The 17,783-nt window shown below is 37.8% G+C and overlaps 1 protein-coding gene across 1 annotated transcript; it reads right to left on the bottom strand.

The window, feature by feature from the left end:
• Positions 1-1,719: 1,719 nt before the first annotated feature.
• On the bottom strand, positions 1,720-17,348 carry LOC140164537 (uncharacterized). Its single transcript, XM_072187839.1, has 10 exons — positions 17,100-17,348; positions 15,749-15,948; positions 12,802-13,046; positions 11,050-11,526; positions 10,519-10,575; positions 9,385-9,467; positions 8,305-8,401; positions 7,407-7,540; positions 6,558-6,761; positions 1,720-3,998 (listed from the first exon to the last, which is right to left on the bottom strand). The coding sequence occupies exons 1-10, from the start codon at positions 17,343-17,345 to the stop codon at positions 3,747-3,749; spliced, it is 1,995 nt and encodes a 664-aa protein (XP_072043940.1). The 5' UTR covers positions 17,346-17,348; the 3' UTR covers positions 1,720-3,746.
• Positions 17,349-17,783: the final 435 nt, after the last annotated feature.

Genomic DNA, 17,783 nt, shown 5'->3' with positions numbered 1-17,783 from the left:
TTGTTGCGAGAACAATTGGCTCTGTTTCTCTGTTGTGACTGAAATTGAATGTTTACAGAAATGGAAGATTTGACCTTTTCACCCACTCCCCCACCTACACCCCTGGGAACTGAAATTAACTGTTTAAAGAGAAAGCCCCGCCAGAGCAGTTCTGGGGTGAACTAAACCTGCCCAATTATCAAATTAATCAGTGACAAGGATATCCCTGAATTTGACAGATGCTAATTGATGTTTTAATGTTATTGCATCAATTAGCACCTGTCATTTATTAATTTGATAACCAGGCAGGGTTGGTTCACCCCAGAAAAATTGCTCTGGCAGGGCTTCCTCTTTAAGTGCTAAAATAGAAACCTCACAATAGTTATCCTGTCAAAAATGAATAGGTGAATAAAATGAAATTTGAATAGTTTATCTTGTCAGAGGGAGACTTAACAGAATCTTTTCAAAATGATGTGAGTAATCTTGTCAAATAATGAGTTGGAGATCTGAATAGTTACCTGTTAAAATAAAACTGAAACTATTCATTTTGATAAGATTGTCGGTTCAAAGCATGAAAGTGATAATATACCTAATCAAAATGAATAGTATATCTCATCAAAACGAATAGTTACTGGATCAAAAATAAATGAATAGGGATTCTATTCACAAAATGAATTAGTACGAAATTAGAGTGTAGAGAAATATGCCTATTTATATGTTTAGATATATCCAAAGTTTATAAACCAAAAACATGTCTTGTTTTCATGATGATGAAAAAGTAATAATGTAATTATAGATCCAATGTAAAGGTAATGTTGTGTGTTTGTGTCGATGTGTAACATCACTATGTAAACTTACTGCATGTATATGGTAATGTGGTGACAGGGTATTGGTCCGGGGTGTTGGCACAGGGTACAGACCAGTATTCAGACAGGCTGTCTTTATAGTGGTGACATTAATCACATTATATGTGACTTGTTTCCACAAAATGAACGCAAAGTCATTTTTTTTAAGTTGGGAGTTTCGAGACCTTCCAATTGTTGAGTTGTTGTTCTTTGTTTGAAGACACCTGTATAGTCAGTGGTACATCCTTTGTGAATGGGGAAATAATTCAATTCTGTCCCCATTCACAAAGGACCATACCACTGCCAATACAGGTGTCTTCAAACAAAGAACATGAACACAACAGCTGGAACGTCTCAAAACCCCAAGCTTGCGACTTTACACTCATTTTGTGGGAGCAGCTCACATATGGGTGATACTGTCGTTTATGTCACATGCAAGTGTGCCAGCTTGGCGTAGACTGTGGATGGGGGTAGTATGAGCGGTAACCCTCTCCTATTATGGGTTGTTGTTGAGTTCCTACGGGAAGGTCATTAATAAAGAAACAAGGACTCAATATTGTATTGTAATGTCTTTTTGAAGACATTTCTTGTTTGTAATGGCTTTTGTCCTGCAGGTTTTCTTGAAGGGTATTAGGAAAACAGCCCTTCAGAATAAATACATCAAAAGGATTGGAAAAGTATCATTATGAATTTGATACCAAAGGTACAATTGGACAAATGAAAGGGGAATGATTTGTTGTTTTGATAAGCATTGTTCAACAATAATTGTCTTGTCAATTTAGCTGAAAGCTTGTGAATAATTATGTGAAGTGTAGAACTTTGAACTTGTCGTTGATGTGTTCTGTGTCTTGTATGCTGAATTTGTAAAGCAATAAATAAACTCATAGAATCAAGGTTATGGTCTGTATATAATACTCTTATTCTATTATTCAAAAATGTCTGGAATATTCTTATACAATTGAAGGGAAAGCAGATATTCTATACACAATGTTTGGCATAAGGGGACAAACCAAGATTTTAATGACATCCTATAAACTGTAACACAATCTGGTCCATGGGGGCCAAAGGCGGCAAATTTGAAACTGAGATAAAGGTAAAAATATGGAGCAAAAAACAATAAAATACATAAGAAATTAGGCATCAAAAAACTTCAGAACAAAGCATGATAGCCTATTGTATGTATAATGTAATAATTAAAGTAACTCAATTTTCAAAAATACATCCTTTGGCCCCCATGGACCAGATCATGTCACAATCACAATTAATGTCCTTGATTATGTTTGTTAAAAGCTATTTTAAATATTGGCCAAAGTTGATCTTTCAGGTTGATATTTCGCACATATGTTTACCTCCCCCCTCTGAAAATGTCCTGACTACTCCACTGTTCATATGTTAACCATGATTTGGTTTCTGAAATTGAATGCCTCGCCTAAGGCAAAAAAGGAATATGTCTTAAACGTGTGAAGATTGTAAAATGAATGCGGTTTTTGCCCCTCCACCCTCTCCAGACTTGCATTGTTGTAAAAATAATTGCAAACAATAAGCCCAATCGGCATTGGAAGTTTGCAATGCATTGTGGGACAGTTTTTGCAGTTTTGGGACACTTTGCCCTCTGACCTATTGGCAAAATTCAGAAAAATTGGTTTTTGTGCATAATAATCTAAAATGTTTTACAAGAATGAAAACAAACCCAAAAAACATTGTTATTGAATAAATAAATTAGTTATTTATTTTTAATGATAACATTATGACAATAATTAATTAATTATTAATAATTACAGCAATTTCCCCGATATGTCAGAGGTCAAAGTGTCCCAAAACTCCTCAAAAACCGGAAGTTATAATGGTGATTGGGCTTATTATTGGTCAATAACTCCAAGACAAATGCACACTGCAAAACAAATGGGAGTGGCAGCTTTGAGACATACAGTGTACTTTGTTTTTTGGCCTTAGCAAGAATACATATAATATGTTATACTTCCATTTCACCGGTATTTTGAATTACAGGTTTTGTCTTTATTGGGTTGCTTTTATGTTTCCTGATATGCACATCATTTAAGCACATGTGTGTTTTTTCCAAAAATGACAAAATCGTAATTTGGATGAATTTCATGATGTTATGGTTTTAGTATCATCAATTATGTTCCCTTCAGGGAGATGACATAGCAGTGTTTGTACTGAAAATTTTAAAAGTTTAAAAGTTTAAAAGTTGTACCTGAGTCCATAGCAGTCAGGTTTTCTTTGACAAACACAGGAATAAACCTGATCTACTGTATTTTTGAGAGTTTTCTTACTAATGCAGGTGTCACTGTGATCCTTGAATACACCTTCCTCAAGGATCGACGCCAGATCGACGACACTTCACGTCAAAGTCTTTGGTTAGTAACTTCTTGTTGATATTGATACAAATAAAGCTGACACAAAAGAGGAATGATATGGGTTCTGTATAAAATATAGGGGGGTCCACAACTTCCTCCCTATACTTTTTAAAATAAGTCGAAAAATATTTTACGAAATGTAAAAGGGTATGTATAGCCTATTTCATTTACACATGTGGACCAATTTATTGCATCACACATTGCATTCAGTCACAATGGTTATTGTGTAAGAAAAGAGGCTGTTTTAAAAGTTGTACCTGAGTCCATAGCAGTCAGGATTTCTTTAACAAACACATGAATAGACCTGATCTACTGTATTTTTGAGAGTTTTCTTACTAAAGTTACAGCATTTTCACACATTTAGCTGCTATGGGGCCAAATTTTTTACCTTTGACCGTTTTGGTAATAACTCAAGAACGGTGCAACAAACCCTACAAAATATAACCAGAATGCATATAACAAGATTTGATTTTCCCATCCATACCGATACACTCACTCACTGTGACCCACACCAGCTCGGTCTCTGATGCAAACTTAAGAAGGTCTATCTCTGTGACGCACCAAAATTTGGTCGCCAGCCTTTAATAAATCTCAGTAGTTTATTAATTTGCAATCTACTCAGCTTTAAGTCTGTTTTCAGAATGTTCTCATCGAGAGAACACAGGAGTTCACCATCGATGCTATTATATCGAAACTCCTGCAGTACGGTGTCATCAAGGTTGAGCAATGTGCGTAGAATATTGGCTACTTCTTCCACAGTGCACTTTTCCAATTGCCTTCTATCTTTGGGATAAATCTGAAAAACAATGCACACATTTATAAAAGACAGAATTATTTTAATTATCCAATATCCCCTGAAACAAAAATACAAAATTTTCAGATTTGCCTCCCTCAACACGGATTAATCCCGATTCCAGAAAAAAAAGCGCAGTGATTTATAGTGCGCTACGCACAGGCACAATGCCTATACGTTGATCCACAAGCCTCAGCACACTTTACAGGTTGTCGCTGACCACTACGGCCCCACATCATTCCACAAACTATTAAACAACAAATTTGCTGCTTCAAGAGCGCTCGACATTCCACAAATAACCTTCGCAACCAGGATCAGCTCCCCGAGTTTCGTATGCAGTTAGCAGCCTGCACAACCGATTCTTTTGTTTGGCAAGGCTCACTCAGTCATTTAATGAGGCAATACAAACGATCGAATTTGGTGTTGAAATGAGCTAAATTTTTAGTTACACCTTTTCGATGTAAAATTTATTTTCTCGGCCAAATGAAAAGCAATCATTTTCATTTTTTTCAGTAAATGTCAGGAAAAATTGTAGTGCTTGATACTGTATTTTTTTCAAATTCTAGTGTTAAACTTAGGCGTGAAATTTAGTCATTTAGTGTAAGATTTTCGATTTTGATAGGCTTAAACTCTGTTCATGAGCCTTTTTTGGATCAACCTTTTAGCTTTTCAAAGTTTCAATAGTTCGCTAATGAAGGATTTTTCCCAACTTTCTAACGCACATCACCGTGAGCGATATATCATAGTTTTGTCAGAATTTGCGTTTTCATTTCACTATTTTAACTGCCGGCTGACCATTTTTCAAAATCAACGAGTGAAATCTAAGGCTATAAATACTAGCATTGTGGATCGATATCCCTGGGTTTAATAGGAATACCGGCATGGCTACAGTGTTGCTAGAACTTCAATATAGCAAAGAAATTCCCAGGCCTATTATAATAGCGCTCCTACTGATCATGTTTAACCAGAACACTCAATTGGGGATTTGGGCTACCAAATCGCTGGTCGGGCAATTTGCTTTCAATGGAAAATTGACCTGGATAAACAACAAAGGAAATATCGACTATTTCTGTTGGTTGCTCTCGAGATAAAAGTAATGAGTTAGACATTTTCGGAGTATGAAGGGAAAAAGGGTAAAATAAAACGGAAATTCTAACAAAACTATAATATATAGACCCACACGATGTGCTTTACAGAGGTGGGAAATATCTTTATTTAGCAAACTATATTAGTTTGAGACGCTAAAAAATGAATTCCGTAAAAAGCTCGCGTGCGAACTGAAGGCCTATAAAAATCAAAAATATCACACTAAGACACAATTTGATGCTTAATTTTAACACCAGGATTTGTAAAAAAAAAATGTATATCCAAGCACCAAGTTTTTAACTGACATTACTGAAGAAAAAAAATATATTGCTTTATATTTGACCGAGAAAATTAATTTCATAGCAAAAAGGTGTATCTCTGAATTGTGCTGATTTTAACATGTATCGATCGACTTTCAGCGCGACTAAGCATTTCTAAAGAATCGGTTGACCAGGCTGCTAACTGTATGGGTTACAACGAGACAAATTAGCAGTGAGGTCCTTATCCATGGGAATTTCAAGCTGACTTAATTTTTCCATGTGAGCTTACTAGGCACCACCAGAGTTCGAACCCGCAACCTCTCTCACTAGAGTCGAACGCCTTATCGATTGAGCTAACTTGACTGCTGAAAAATACAGCACTACTTTATTTTTTAAATTTGTTATGAGCCGTAATCATGGTAATAACTCAAGGCCAAAACCACCCTTTCCCAGTTCTTACACGAATACACAACAATAACACACTGTTTAATTAAGTTAACAATATCTAAATATTTAATAAAAAGTAATAAATGATAATGAATTTTGCACATGAATGATAAGTGCATATACAGTATGGTCAGTTATGTTGCACTCAATGTTATGGACGACTGATGTATACCCTGATTCATTTGTGTTAGAGGGAGTCCACTATACGCTTGAATTTGAATATCCTTTGCATATAAAATCCTCGCACAGATGACAATTTAAAAAAAGGGGCATTTCTTGCACTGATCCAATTTATTGACAGATGTGTTGTTTATAAACCAAACTCCAAAGTCGACAGAAGAATATTAGTCCCTTGCGAAGGAGGTCACTTTCTTGTATTCAAAATATTCCTCGTTGTTGCTCTAATAGCACATTATTGGCTATGCAATCTGCTTGGCTCACAGGTATCTTTCTTTGAAGAAACACAGAATCCCAACACAGAGAGTCTACAAATTCTGTTCATATATCTGTCAGGAGAAAATTATTGCTTTCACCAAAGTAGTAAAACTGGCAATTCCCCAGCTATAGTGAATTCATGCTGCAACCTTCATCTTATTATAAAAAATGGGATCTGCTGCAGCTGCCCTCCCCCCCCCCCCCGTGAAAATTCTAGCCCCCTCTGAGATTGTGGCCGGCCCGATATTTAAGATTTTAAGGCCCCCCCCCCTTTGTCCACCCTCTGAAAATGTGCAGGCTACGCCACTAAATGCAGGAGTCGGACCCGCCTTACCGTGTGTATGTTGAGTACAAGATCCGGCAGGTCTTTAGCTGGCGATTCTGATGATGAGATGCTACAATTGGATGTAAGAAAATCGGTAGTCTTGACATGGGCCGTCTGCTCATCTGGGTTATCGTCATGAGGTGAAGTATCCGACATTTGTTGCTTACATTCTTTTAGATCCATTTCTAAATCAAATGATTGTTGTTTTATGGCCTGTATGAATAGAAATGTTGTACATTTATTAAAATATTATGGGATAGCGACGTTTGCACAGTATTTTTTTTTTTGGTGGGACATGAGAGCACATCAAGACAACCAAATGATTACATTCATACGACCTGTGGAATACGAGGAATGTCCTGATGATATCAAATCATTTTGATTTTTTGAAATTCGCGATATAATACATATTTTATAGCAAAAAGACCTAAAAATTAGGTCTTTTGGGAAAAAATGTATATCATTCGTACAAAAGGTCAAAATGTTCAAATGATGGTCGGCTTTTCCTCCCAGCTACATACACTTAAATTACATATCATTATATTTATAAAGTTTACTTTGAGGACTGTTAAATGTTTAAAATATCAATTTTTGATAATTTGCCATAAAATTTGTACTTATCATGCTTCGCGAATTTCAAAAAATCAAAATGATTTAATATCAGATGGACATTTCTCGTATTCAGAATGCAATTTGGTGTATCTGATATGCTCTCAGGTCCCACAAAAATAAAAAGTAGGCCTACAAACGTCGGTATCCGATCTCTTAATGTACATCGGTCAATTTTTAATTTGGTTATTCTTCGGTCCTAATTGTCCGGTATAATTTTCGGCTCTCGTCATTACATTACTCAATTACCATATTCTCCGCCTCGCTCTGGTCTGGGTCCTCGTCTCCAACTACCGTGATACTACTACTAGTAGGTTCTGTTAGCTTGTCAATGTTTGCATAGTCCGGTTCATAAACATCCTCCATTTCCTTCTCTTCTTCACCTGCAGCATGGTATCATCAAGTATAAACACCAACATTAGTTTTACATATAATTTTGTAACAAAGTGACCGATCAGCTATCAATAAAATTATAGAAATAGACAGCTGGACTTGGCAAAATTAAAACTTTCTTGCTGGTATAACTATTTTAAGGAAACGTTATAAATAATGTGTGCTGGCATACACATACAAACAAAAGAAAGAAAAACCTTTTTGGATGAGGCAGCTAAAAAAAGCGATGCGGGCGGAACGAGAAACTAACTTTTTTTTACTTGGCCTAATCATCCCCGAATACAGCCCCCCCCCACCCCCACAATGGCACAAATGTCTGTAATGTATGATATGTGTCTCGGGTAGTTTTCACCGGAAACCCTGGGTATGGAAAATGCACTTTGTAATTGTGTGTGGACTGTGTACATGTAGTCATGTACGGCCTAAGTGTTTCTGTTTATGGGTGCATCAGGATTAGGATGTGGGGTGTGTGCCGAGATATGAGGGTAATTTAACCTTCTCGATCGACCGTATAGACAAGTTTCAAATTTACTTTAAAAATTCAAAAAATTCAGAATTTTATATTTTTATGGCCATATTTGGAATCAGCATGAAAAATGCATTAAAATGGGTACAAACAAGCCTGGTATTGGTTCAGTAGTTCGCATTGTGAGAAAATGTCTTAAAACGGTTTTTTTAATAATTATGTTGAAGGATTTTCATTTGTGCTGTAAGCGGCGCTTGTAGGCCAATGGATTTATTGCATTCCACTTACCCGTATGTGTCCAATTATTAAGTGACGAATCTGAAGTTTCTTGACTGTATTCATTTGGATTTATTTGTAAGTTGAAAGATTGTTGTTCTACCCGGACCTGTTGATAAATATAGATAAGTTGGTTTACCATGATATAACATCGTGACATCTGGGGTGTACCTTTGAATCACGACAACTGGAACATATCCTGAGGATGCAGGAAGATAAACCCTGCAGAAGATATGCTTTCTACACGGTAAAAGAAGACCTTGAAGACAAAGAACATTCTACTTCTCTTATGTGCAAAAACTGTTGGGGGACTTCAACAACTTTTTAATGCCAGATGCCATTACCACTTAATTGGCTTTAAATCGTAGTACATGGAGAAACTTTGTAGTCGCCTGCTTCGCAGCCGAATGAAGTGAATTTGAATGATGATGCTCATTCACTCATTCACTGAATAAACAGAACGAGCTCTGTAAAAACGCATACAAGTATTTTGGAATATCTGGGACTTGTTTTCGCAGAAACTGAACAGAATTTCAATCAAATATTTGACGAATTGACCTGCCTCAAGTAGTGTGTACTGCTAGTTTTCAAAAGTCGGGGCACGGGTCTCGATTCCGGACTGTTCTCAAATTTTTTGCTCGCTTCGCTAGCCGTATGGCTATGTCCACAATCCCCCGATTGGGTACCGGGGTACATTTGCCGTAAAATGCTATCTTGTGCAAATAGCAAAAAAAAAAAACCAACAACAACAAAAAAAAAAAACAACAACAACAAACATACATGAAACGTTTAGAATATACCAAATGACTTCCCTATAAGACGCGTTCTGCTAAATGTATGACTTATTTTTTTTTTTTATTTTATCAATTAGAGCCCGAATGCTATCTTCTGTAGATAGCGAAAAGGCATAAAACATCAACGTATACCAAAACACATTTCTAACTAACTTAAATTACAGGGTCACCGTTTTGCTGACATGATTTGTGAAATTGTTGACCACAAATATTTTCGCCCGCGCTGAAATTCTGTCTGAGGGTAAGCTACTTTCAATGAACACCCCGCCCCATCAACGCATGGTTTTCCTCCGCTTACCGTGACATTATCCTCCTTCTCCCCCTCATTGGTAGGTTGAATGGGCACGTCAACATCTTCGTAGTCATCATCATCATCATCACCTGAAAATACGATTCAATTTTACACCAAATTCTAAACATACTAATTTTAAGGGGCTGTGCAATAATTAAGATCCGGGGGGGGGGGGGTAAAATGTCCAAACGGCTCGCCAAAATCGCTTGCCCCTCCCCTCGGTCCGCCAAAATCGCTTGCCCCCACCCCCTCTCAGCCCGCCAAAATTCTTTGCCCCCCCTTCCACATGCCAAATTTTGGGATCCCAATTTGCAAACCTTAAATGGTCTATATAGGCCTACATGTTGTGAGCGCAGCGGGCAGGAAAATTTGCATATTTAAGCGTTTCCGTACGGTTTTCCTAAGCCTTTTTAGAGCGTTTTATTTAAAAGGCGCCCAAGAATGTGTGCCAAAAATCGCTTGCCCCCTCCTCTCGGCTTGCCAAAAATTGCTCCCCCCCCTTTCGGCTAGCCAAAAATGTCTTGCCCTCCCCCAGGGCTCATAATTATTGCACAGCCCCTAATAGACTTTGATCTTAGGCTCTCAGTAAACAGTATCAAATCTTAGAGCACACCCCACACCCCCATCCACACACACCCACACCATTTACCCCAATCCACCCAACTCCATCCATCAGAGATGTCCGAAAGCAGTCCGAAGTACCCAACAGCCGGCGAAAACACCGGTTTCTCGATGTGCATTATACCGCCAGATATATACTTTTCAAAGAAATCTATACCATATGATATGCCTATCATTAATTGACAACAATCATTTGAAACGTTTGATTGTGTTTGGTTCACTTAAAGGAAGGTTTTATTTCAAACACTAATAGTGACCCGCAGGTCAAATTGCTAGAATTGTACATTAAACACATCTAAACAGACACAATGCAATTTGCAGGCAGCAGCTTAATCAGCGCCAATATTTCATTTAAAACAAACAACTATACAAACATCCAATCCAACCCAACCCCATCCCCCAGTAGGCAATGAGGATAAAGTGCCTTGCCCAAGGACACAACACGTTGGCACGAGCGGGGCTCGAACTCGCAATCTATGGATTATGAGTCGGGCGCCTTATCCACTCGGCCACACTTACTACTGAGACTGGCGTAGTCGTCAGAACTTGAAACAGGCCGTCTTGCATGTGGATTCACTGTAGCATGGTTAAGAACAAAAGGAATTCAGTTCAGTACTCAAGTTGAAGGGTAATGATGCATTAATGACAGCGAAACAAGTTGTATTCTTTTATTATTTTGTCTAGTCGTATCGCCAAATTTATAGAATTAGTTTCATTCATTGACTCTTGATCTTGTAGGAAATCATTGAGATGCAACTTTGAAAACAAAATCTGATCGCTCCGCTTTACAATCATTGCACGCGCAGTCCTCGATCCTTCAAGAACCCAACTTTTAGCCAGGGGCGTAGCCTCGGGGCCCATGGAAAAAGGAATAGTGCGGACCCTGTAACATATCCTATCAGCCCAATCCCAATCACTTTTGCTTGGGGTCCCTGAATCCTCGTGGCACCTGGACTTTGTCCACACCCCCGCTTGATACGCCCCACTTTTATCCCGCCGATGTTTTGAATTTGTAATAATTCAAAAACCCACATTATGGTAAGCACTTACTAAAAGCACCCATGTCCTCCGGGGTCATCATTGGTAGTCGCTCTCCAATCCTATCAGGAGTAAGAGTCCTGTCATGCACTCCCACCACTGAGGACGTTACGGGATCCCGTGCTTTCTGTAATATTCTTGCAATATTCACATATATTGGTTCATCTGCGAGACCCATGGGCGGTGCCAGATGTGTCGCGGTCTGGGTTAGTGCAGAAGGTCGTCGAGGAAGAGCGAGGTCGACAAATATTTGATACCGTGGTTTACAGAAGATGAGCTTGTCCATTTCTGTACATATCAGATAATCCACACGAAGTATGAAGTCGTCGTCGTCGTCGCCATCAATGGATTTTGAGTTCATACGAAGGCTAGCTGAATCTTTTGGTTTCACAGGATTTCTTGGAGAATGGACTACCACTTTAGGAAGATGAAACCTCAGGTTGGCATCAACGTGAGCTACAATACCATTGTGGCCGTTTAACTCCTCGCCTGTGAATGAAGATAAGAGGAACGATTAAATACGGTATCAGTTCACCATAAATTTAATGTCTTTAAGGGATCGGATAGCAACGTTTGCACAGTATTTTTGCAGGACATGAGAGCACATCAGACACATCAAATTGGATTCTGACGAGGAATGTCTTTCTGACAAATCATTCAAAATTGATATTTTGACATTCAACAGTCCTCGAAGTAAACTTTATAAAAAATTATCTAATGATTATGTACTTAAAGTATATGTAGCTGGGAGGAAAAGCCGTTCATCATTTGAAAATTTTGACCTTTCGTATATTGAAGATATGCATTTTCCCTAAAAGATATTTAGGTTTTAGGTATAAAGTTCACTTCGAGGACTATTAGATATCAAAAATATCAATTTTGTATAATTTGCCATTAAATTTGTATTATAGCCCTGTCCCGAATTTTAAAAAATTCACAATTATTTTGTATCAAAAGGACATTCATTGTATTCAGAATGCAATTTGGTGTATAGGATATGCTCTCATGTCCCACAAAAAAAATGAAGAGCTTGTTTCCAAATTATGTCCACAACCACATATTTCTCATTTACTTGTGTGATACAATCACAATAACTTTCATAAGTTTGACATTAGCAACAATGATTTGTACCATCAACAAGCCATTTATATTTACCACAACAATGCTGCTTAACAATATGCAGATAATTGTTATCATTTGGGAAACAAAGGCCTCACACAGTATTGTTACTGTGCATCCACCCACTGTTTGCTTTGTAATGGTGCATCCAACTAAAATTACGATACCTATAGCATCACAACCCATTGCAATATTGCACAGGTAAATCAGAAACATGTGTTTGTGGACTTAACATGATTTGGAAACAAGCTCTTCAAAATACTGATTTTACTTTCGGTATAGCAGACCCAAATATCATTAGGAAACGAATTGGGAGAAAACCTTCTGTTAATAAAATACTATGCTGAGCCACCAGCCTGGGTGGCTCACGCTCCAGTAATTTCAGATGATTGAGCTCAGTATAGTAATACATCAAAGAATGTCTTCCAATTGATGAAAACAAATAGATAATCAGCTTATCGGATTAAAAGCTTAGAGGGAAGGTCTTGCTGCTCAGCAAGTGTTTGTAATAATCAGAAGGTTTTCTCCAAATTCATTCTCTAATGTATATGCAGTTAAAAACGTGTTCGAAATAATCTTCGGAATAGCAGCGAAAAGGAAAAGCGCATGATAGGGCTACCAATGATTTCCAGTGTCTCTACGTACCTACGATGTATTCTTCCTGACTCTGTCCTTTCAGTAACAGTGGTGCCATTTGATTTTCCTTTGATGTATAAACAAACTGCAACAATTCATGGCTGTGTCTTTCCTGCTTTACCAAAGTTACTCTCTGAGGAAGCGGGAAACGGGTCACCAGATCTGATAATGTGTACTCCGTGTCATCCTCAATCACTTGAAATTTACCTCGACAATCGGGATTTAACACGAATGTGCAAGTTGAATTCTGCAACCTGATAAAAGATAGTTTAAACTATATACGACATGACCGAATCAGATGGCCTATGCATATGGTACAAAAAGGAGTACAAATAGAAGACATACTATTAAACATGGAGAGAGACAAATTATTCCGCTTGAAGTTCTTTTGACAACAATCATTGGCAGCTGGGTGTTCGGACAGGGCCTGTTGTGATGTGACCTGAGTAATTTAACTTAATTATTTAACTTTGTTTACAAGCTGAAAGTATTTCATGAGATGGGAAAGCCCCTTGCACTTGCAAGAGTTGGCGTGTAAAGTCATTTGGGATTCCCCCGAACTTACTGTAAACAAAGTCAGATCTATGTTTGGAACTTGGAAATCCCCACTTCAGTGTATTGCACCATTAGGAAAAACCCCAGGAAGTGATGTAATGTAATGTGAAAGGTTAATGTGTATAATTAATCCTGGGAAACCCCAAGAATATACCTTAAGTAGATGACATCATGGGGAATCACACACAGGAAGTGTTGTAATATAACAGAATGGTCTATTAATAGATCATGTTTTTTTTTTTGAGGAATACAAAAGTGGAAGGAGAAGTGAGTTTGTTCTTGGCAGAATGTCATTAGAGATTGTAAACTCTCTACGTGTTGTCATTGTTGTGCTTCAAAAGAGGTACATTTAAACCAGTATACATAGCCAATAATGTGCTATTTTAATATAGTAACGAAGGAGAGTTTGAGAGACTTGCTGGAGTCTGGTTTGTATTAAACAACACATCTGTCAAGTGAAGCAGTGTTAAAGAAGCCTATTTCCTGGAGGTGTTAGGATAACGGCGCAGGGAGTTAAGTGTTAGGATAACTGCGCAAGGAGATAAATATTTGGAGAAAGCAGCACCATTTTCGTGTGAGAATTTTATACGCACGGATATATGCAAGTGTACAATGGACTTCGCTGATTTTCGCAGGACAAGTGAACACCAGGATCAGCCGACAAGAATATTGTAAATGAACAAGTTATCATCAAGAAGAAGACTGCTGGTTAATTACTGAGTAGTTAAATTAATCATTGTAATTGTGTGATTATTTTTGTATATGCATTTGTTGTCATATATTGTACCAATCATATTTTGCTTTCAATTAAAAACTCTGATTTTGTTAGCTTAATCAAACAGTGTATGGTTGTGCATTCGTGTGAATTTGGGTAAGAGGGGATTTTGGCCTTGAGTCTGTTCGACTGGTAACAAAATTGGGGGCTCATCCGGGAAATGAACCCGGGCGACTCGTAACACTGTATACTTAAACATACTTTGTGAGGTAAAAACCGAGGTATCGCTTTGTCCCACGCTGAGGTATCGCTTTGTCCCACGCTGAGGCAGTGGCGTAACTAGGGGCAGGGGCCGGGCGCCACCCTTATAGGGGGCGCCAAATTGACCAATTCAGCATCGATTCTGTTTGTTTCTTGCCTCGGGCGCTACCAACCCTAGTTGCGCCACTGCGCTGAGAACATAGTAGGGCTACGTCTCTGTTAGTGGTGGTAAGTTGAATTTATTCTCTAACCGCTAGCGACGAATCGACTGAAATCTGACCAATGAGCTGGATCGTTTCTTGTTGTCTTGGACAAGAATAATTTATATGATTGATCAAAATCCGATCGCTCGTGGATGACGCAACGATTGGAACATAAATTCAACAATCGCCGCGTCGCGTAAGCTTCTATAGACGAACCCAATTTCACGCATTCCTACACCTCAATGGCAGCCATTAGCTGGGTCCCCGTCGGCTCTATCTCACCTAAAATGTGAAATGGTGCGGCCTTGGAGGGTATTTTAAACTGCATTCTATCACCCGTGTTACACCCAGCAACCACAAAACGTTTTCGACATCATTCGCAAAAGGTTATAAAAGGTTGTCAGAAAACGTTTAAATGTCGGGTTATATAAAGGGTACATTAATGGTATAAAACGTTTTCATAACATTAAAAAACATTTGTTGGTAATTTACTGTGCAGCAAACACAAATGTTTTACAAAAAACATTAAAATGTCGGGTTATATAAAGGGTATAAAAACGTTTTAATAACATTCCAAAGACATTCTTGAAAACTTGATACAAATCATTCTAAACAGAATGTTATTTTGGGGTTGAAAAAATATTTTGCAAAAAATGTTTGCCCAAAATATTTTCAATAACGTTTTAAAAACGTTTTCATGACCTTTATATAACCCGACATTTAAATGTTATTAAAAGGTTTTGAAAAAACATTTTAAGAACATTTCTGTGTTTGCTGGGTTCAAATATTTTAACATAATGTTATTTAAGTATTGACACAATATTTGGCAAAAATGTTTGCAAAAATAGTTTACAATAACATTTTTGAAAACATTTAAAAATATTGTTGTAGTGTGTTTTCATACAAAACGTTTTAAAACGTTATCATGACCTTTATATAACCCGACATTTTAATGTTATTAAAACGTTTTACCTAAACCAAAAGCCAAAATATAACTTATTTAAAACGTTTTTAAAACGTTTTTTGTGTTTGCTGGGCACCTATAGACAAAAGAATGGTGACAGTTTACAACACAAAATAATCTAACATCGAATTTTAAGCGGGTTTAATCCACCCAATTGGGCACTCACAACACCAGTTTGGTGCATGCGGGGACCCAATAATGGCCGACCAAATCCTGACCATGACTTGGCTCGTTGGATTCGTCTATAAGGTGCTTTACCTAAGACATTTCTGAACGCCACTCTTCCTAGCCATTGTCTTGATGCCCACCACCTCCACCATATCTCCGCTATTGAGTTTAATCCACGGTGCTGAAGTGATGTGATCAACCCGTTCCAAAACCTTGATGTATCTTGGTTGGTACTGGATGATATCTTCCATGCATATATCTTGATACATATCATCTTTTAATGGTAAAATCTATACACATAAAAAGAGATATGAGAGTTATATAAATACAACACAAAAAGAAAGGCCTCACTTATGTAACACGTCATAAATTTAACCTGCGCATTTTGTGGCAATTTTATTGATACGATTGTGTGCAGAAAGTTTTTAGCTCCAATTTGATTAGCTACCAAAAGCTCTAAATTGACAAAGATTGATACTACATGTAGTAGGGCCTTTATGAAATTTGATGCACTATTTAAAAGTTTCAAATTAAAAGGAGCACGCACATTTGCAGAGCTCAAAGGTAAATGGCAGAGCGTGACCATGACATGCCCGAAACGACCGCACCATGCCCGCGTATACAGCTGCGGTAAAGCAGTGTAACAATTCAAATTTCAACTTTACAATAATGAATAAACCGCGCTTTGTACGGGCTCTTGGGATAGCACCAAATTTCAAATACTGGTCAATCAATCTTTGTCAGTAGCCAGAGGATGATTTAAGGAAGCCCCATCATGCACTGTAAAAGTGTTATCACTAGAGTTTCAACTGCCATTTTACTTTTCAAATCCCATTGAACTCTGTGCAAAAGATGTTGTTTTAGAATTGCCCGTGTGTCATTATTACTTGGTCGATTTCAGATCTAAAGTGATGTATGCATGAAGGATAATTCACACCTTCTGTAGATAACATAAAATGTGAAATCGACCAACTTTTTGAAGGTGTTTTTATTGTAAATAGATCTGTCCAAATTCAAATTTAACAATGCACGTGTGTATGCAGTGGGCGGGCAGTGGTGTCATGTTCACTCACACAGCTGTGCTAACCGCAAGACTTGCTGGGAAGTGCTTAAATCATCCTCTGGTCAGTAGCAATAATGCGGTATCAAATTGGGGCTAACAAGATGCTGCACATGGGTGCGTCAATCAAAATGTCAGAACATGAGCAGGTTTAGATTGATGACGGGTTACGTATGTGAGGAATTTCTGTTTGTGTTATGTTTATTTGAAGCACATTTAGTTGTACCTCGGTATAATATTGTTAAAAATAATTAGCATATAACGCAATATAAATGTAATTCGGATTTTTGACGTATACCGTAGAAACTCCCCATTTATTGAAACGTGATGATAATTTCTCGAGAATCAATTATTATAGGCTATCAATCATAAAATACAAACCTTGAAGAGTCCTCTGTAATCCTTGGGTATGCAAAGCTTCTCAGCAGTAGACCCATCCAATGGCATAGTCTGTGCCGTAATAATGTGTATTCGTAACAAGCGTTTGAGACGATAAATTACACCTGATAAGGCATGACTCCCCGTATCAGTACCAGCCACCAGCTTAGCTAAGACTGGTAGAGGAAACTTGCTGACTATCTCGTATAGTGGATACCCTGTGGAAGACCATGCCACAAAATTATCCATCGTTGGAATACCTATGGAATCATGCAATCATCTGGTAGACCTGCCATGGCCTCAATCTTGTAGCGCGATGACTGATGATACAATTTTTGCTCGTTTTTTTTCAACACCGTTAAAGTTGGATTTGGTGTTTAGACAGGCAGCACAAACAGGAAATAAGTAGCGGTAGGCCTACTATCCATGAAGTAAAAGTCAGAGCGGGGTTCAGTGGCAATTAGAGGTATTATTAGAAATTATGACCTAAAAGGTCTAGTGAACCAGACAACAATAAAAAATACATAAGAATAAAATTCGTTCAATGTTGGAGACTCTATTGTTGTTATTGCTTCAGCTGATTGCTTTTTGTGGCAATATCAATGTAAATACCTCCGTGGGTGCCAAAATGTACTAATTTCTGTTCTGCTTCGATCGTCACGACCTGTGTGAAGAACAAGTGTCATA

The sequence above is a fragment of the Amphiura filiformis genome, chromosome 11 (genome assembly GCF_039555335.1).
Source record: "Amphiura filiformis chromosome 11, Afil_fr2py, whole genome shotgun sequence".
NCBI lineage: Eukaryota > Metazoa > Echinodermata > Ophiuroidea > Amphilepidida > Amphiuridae > Amphiura > Amphiura filiformis.
The sequence above is the reverse complement of the archived record's forward strand: the minus strand, read 5'-3'. Positions and strand labels throughout refer to the sequence as shown.

Coding starts and splice junctions, on each gene's coding strand:
- LOC140164537 (XM_072187839.1), bottom strand. CDS start 17,345: ATGGATAATTTTGTGGCATGGTCTTCCACAGGGTATCCACTATACGAG. Junction 9,468..10,518: donor CGACTACGCCAGTCTCAGTA/GTAAGTGTGGCC, acceptor TCGTATTTTCAG/GTGATGATGATGATGATGAC. Junction 3,999..6,557: donor TTGTACTCAACATACACACG/GTAAGGCGGGTC, acceptor ATTGTTTTTCAG/ATTTATCCCAAAGATAGAAG.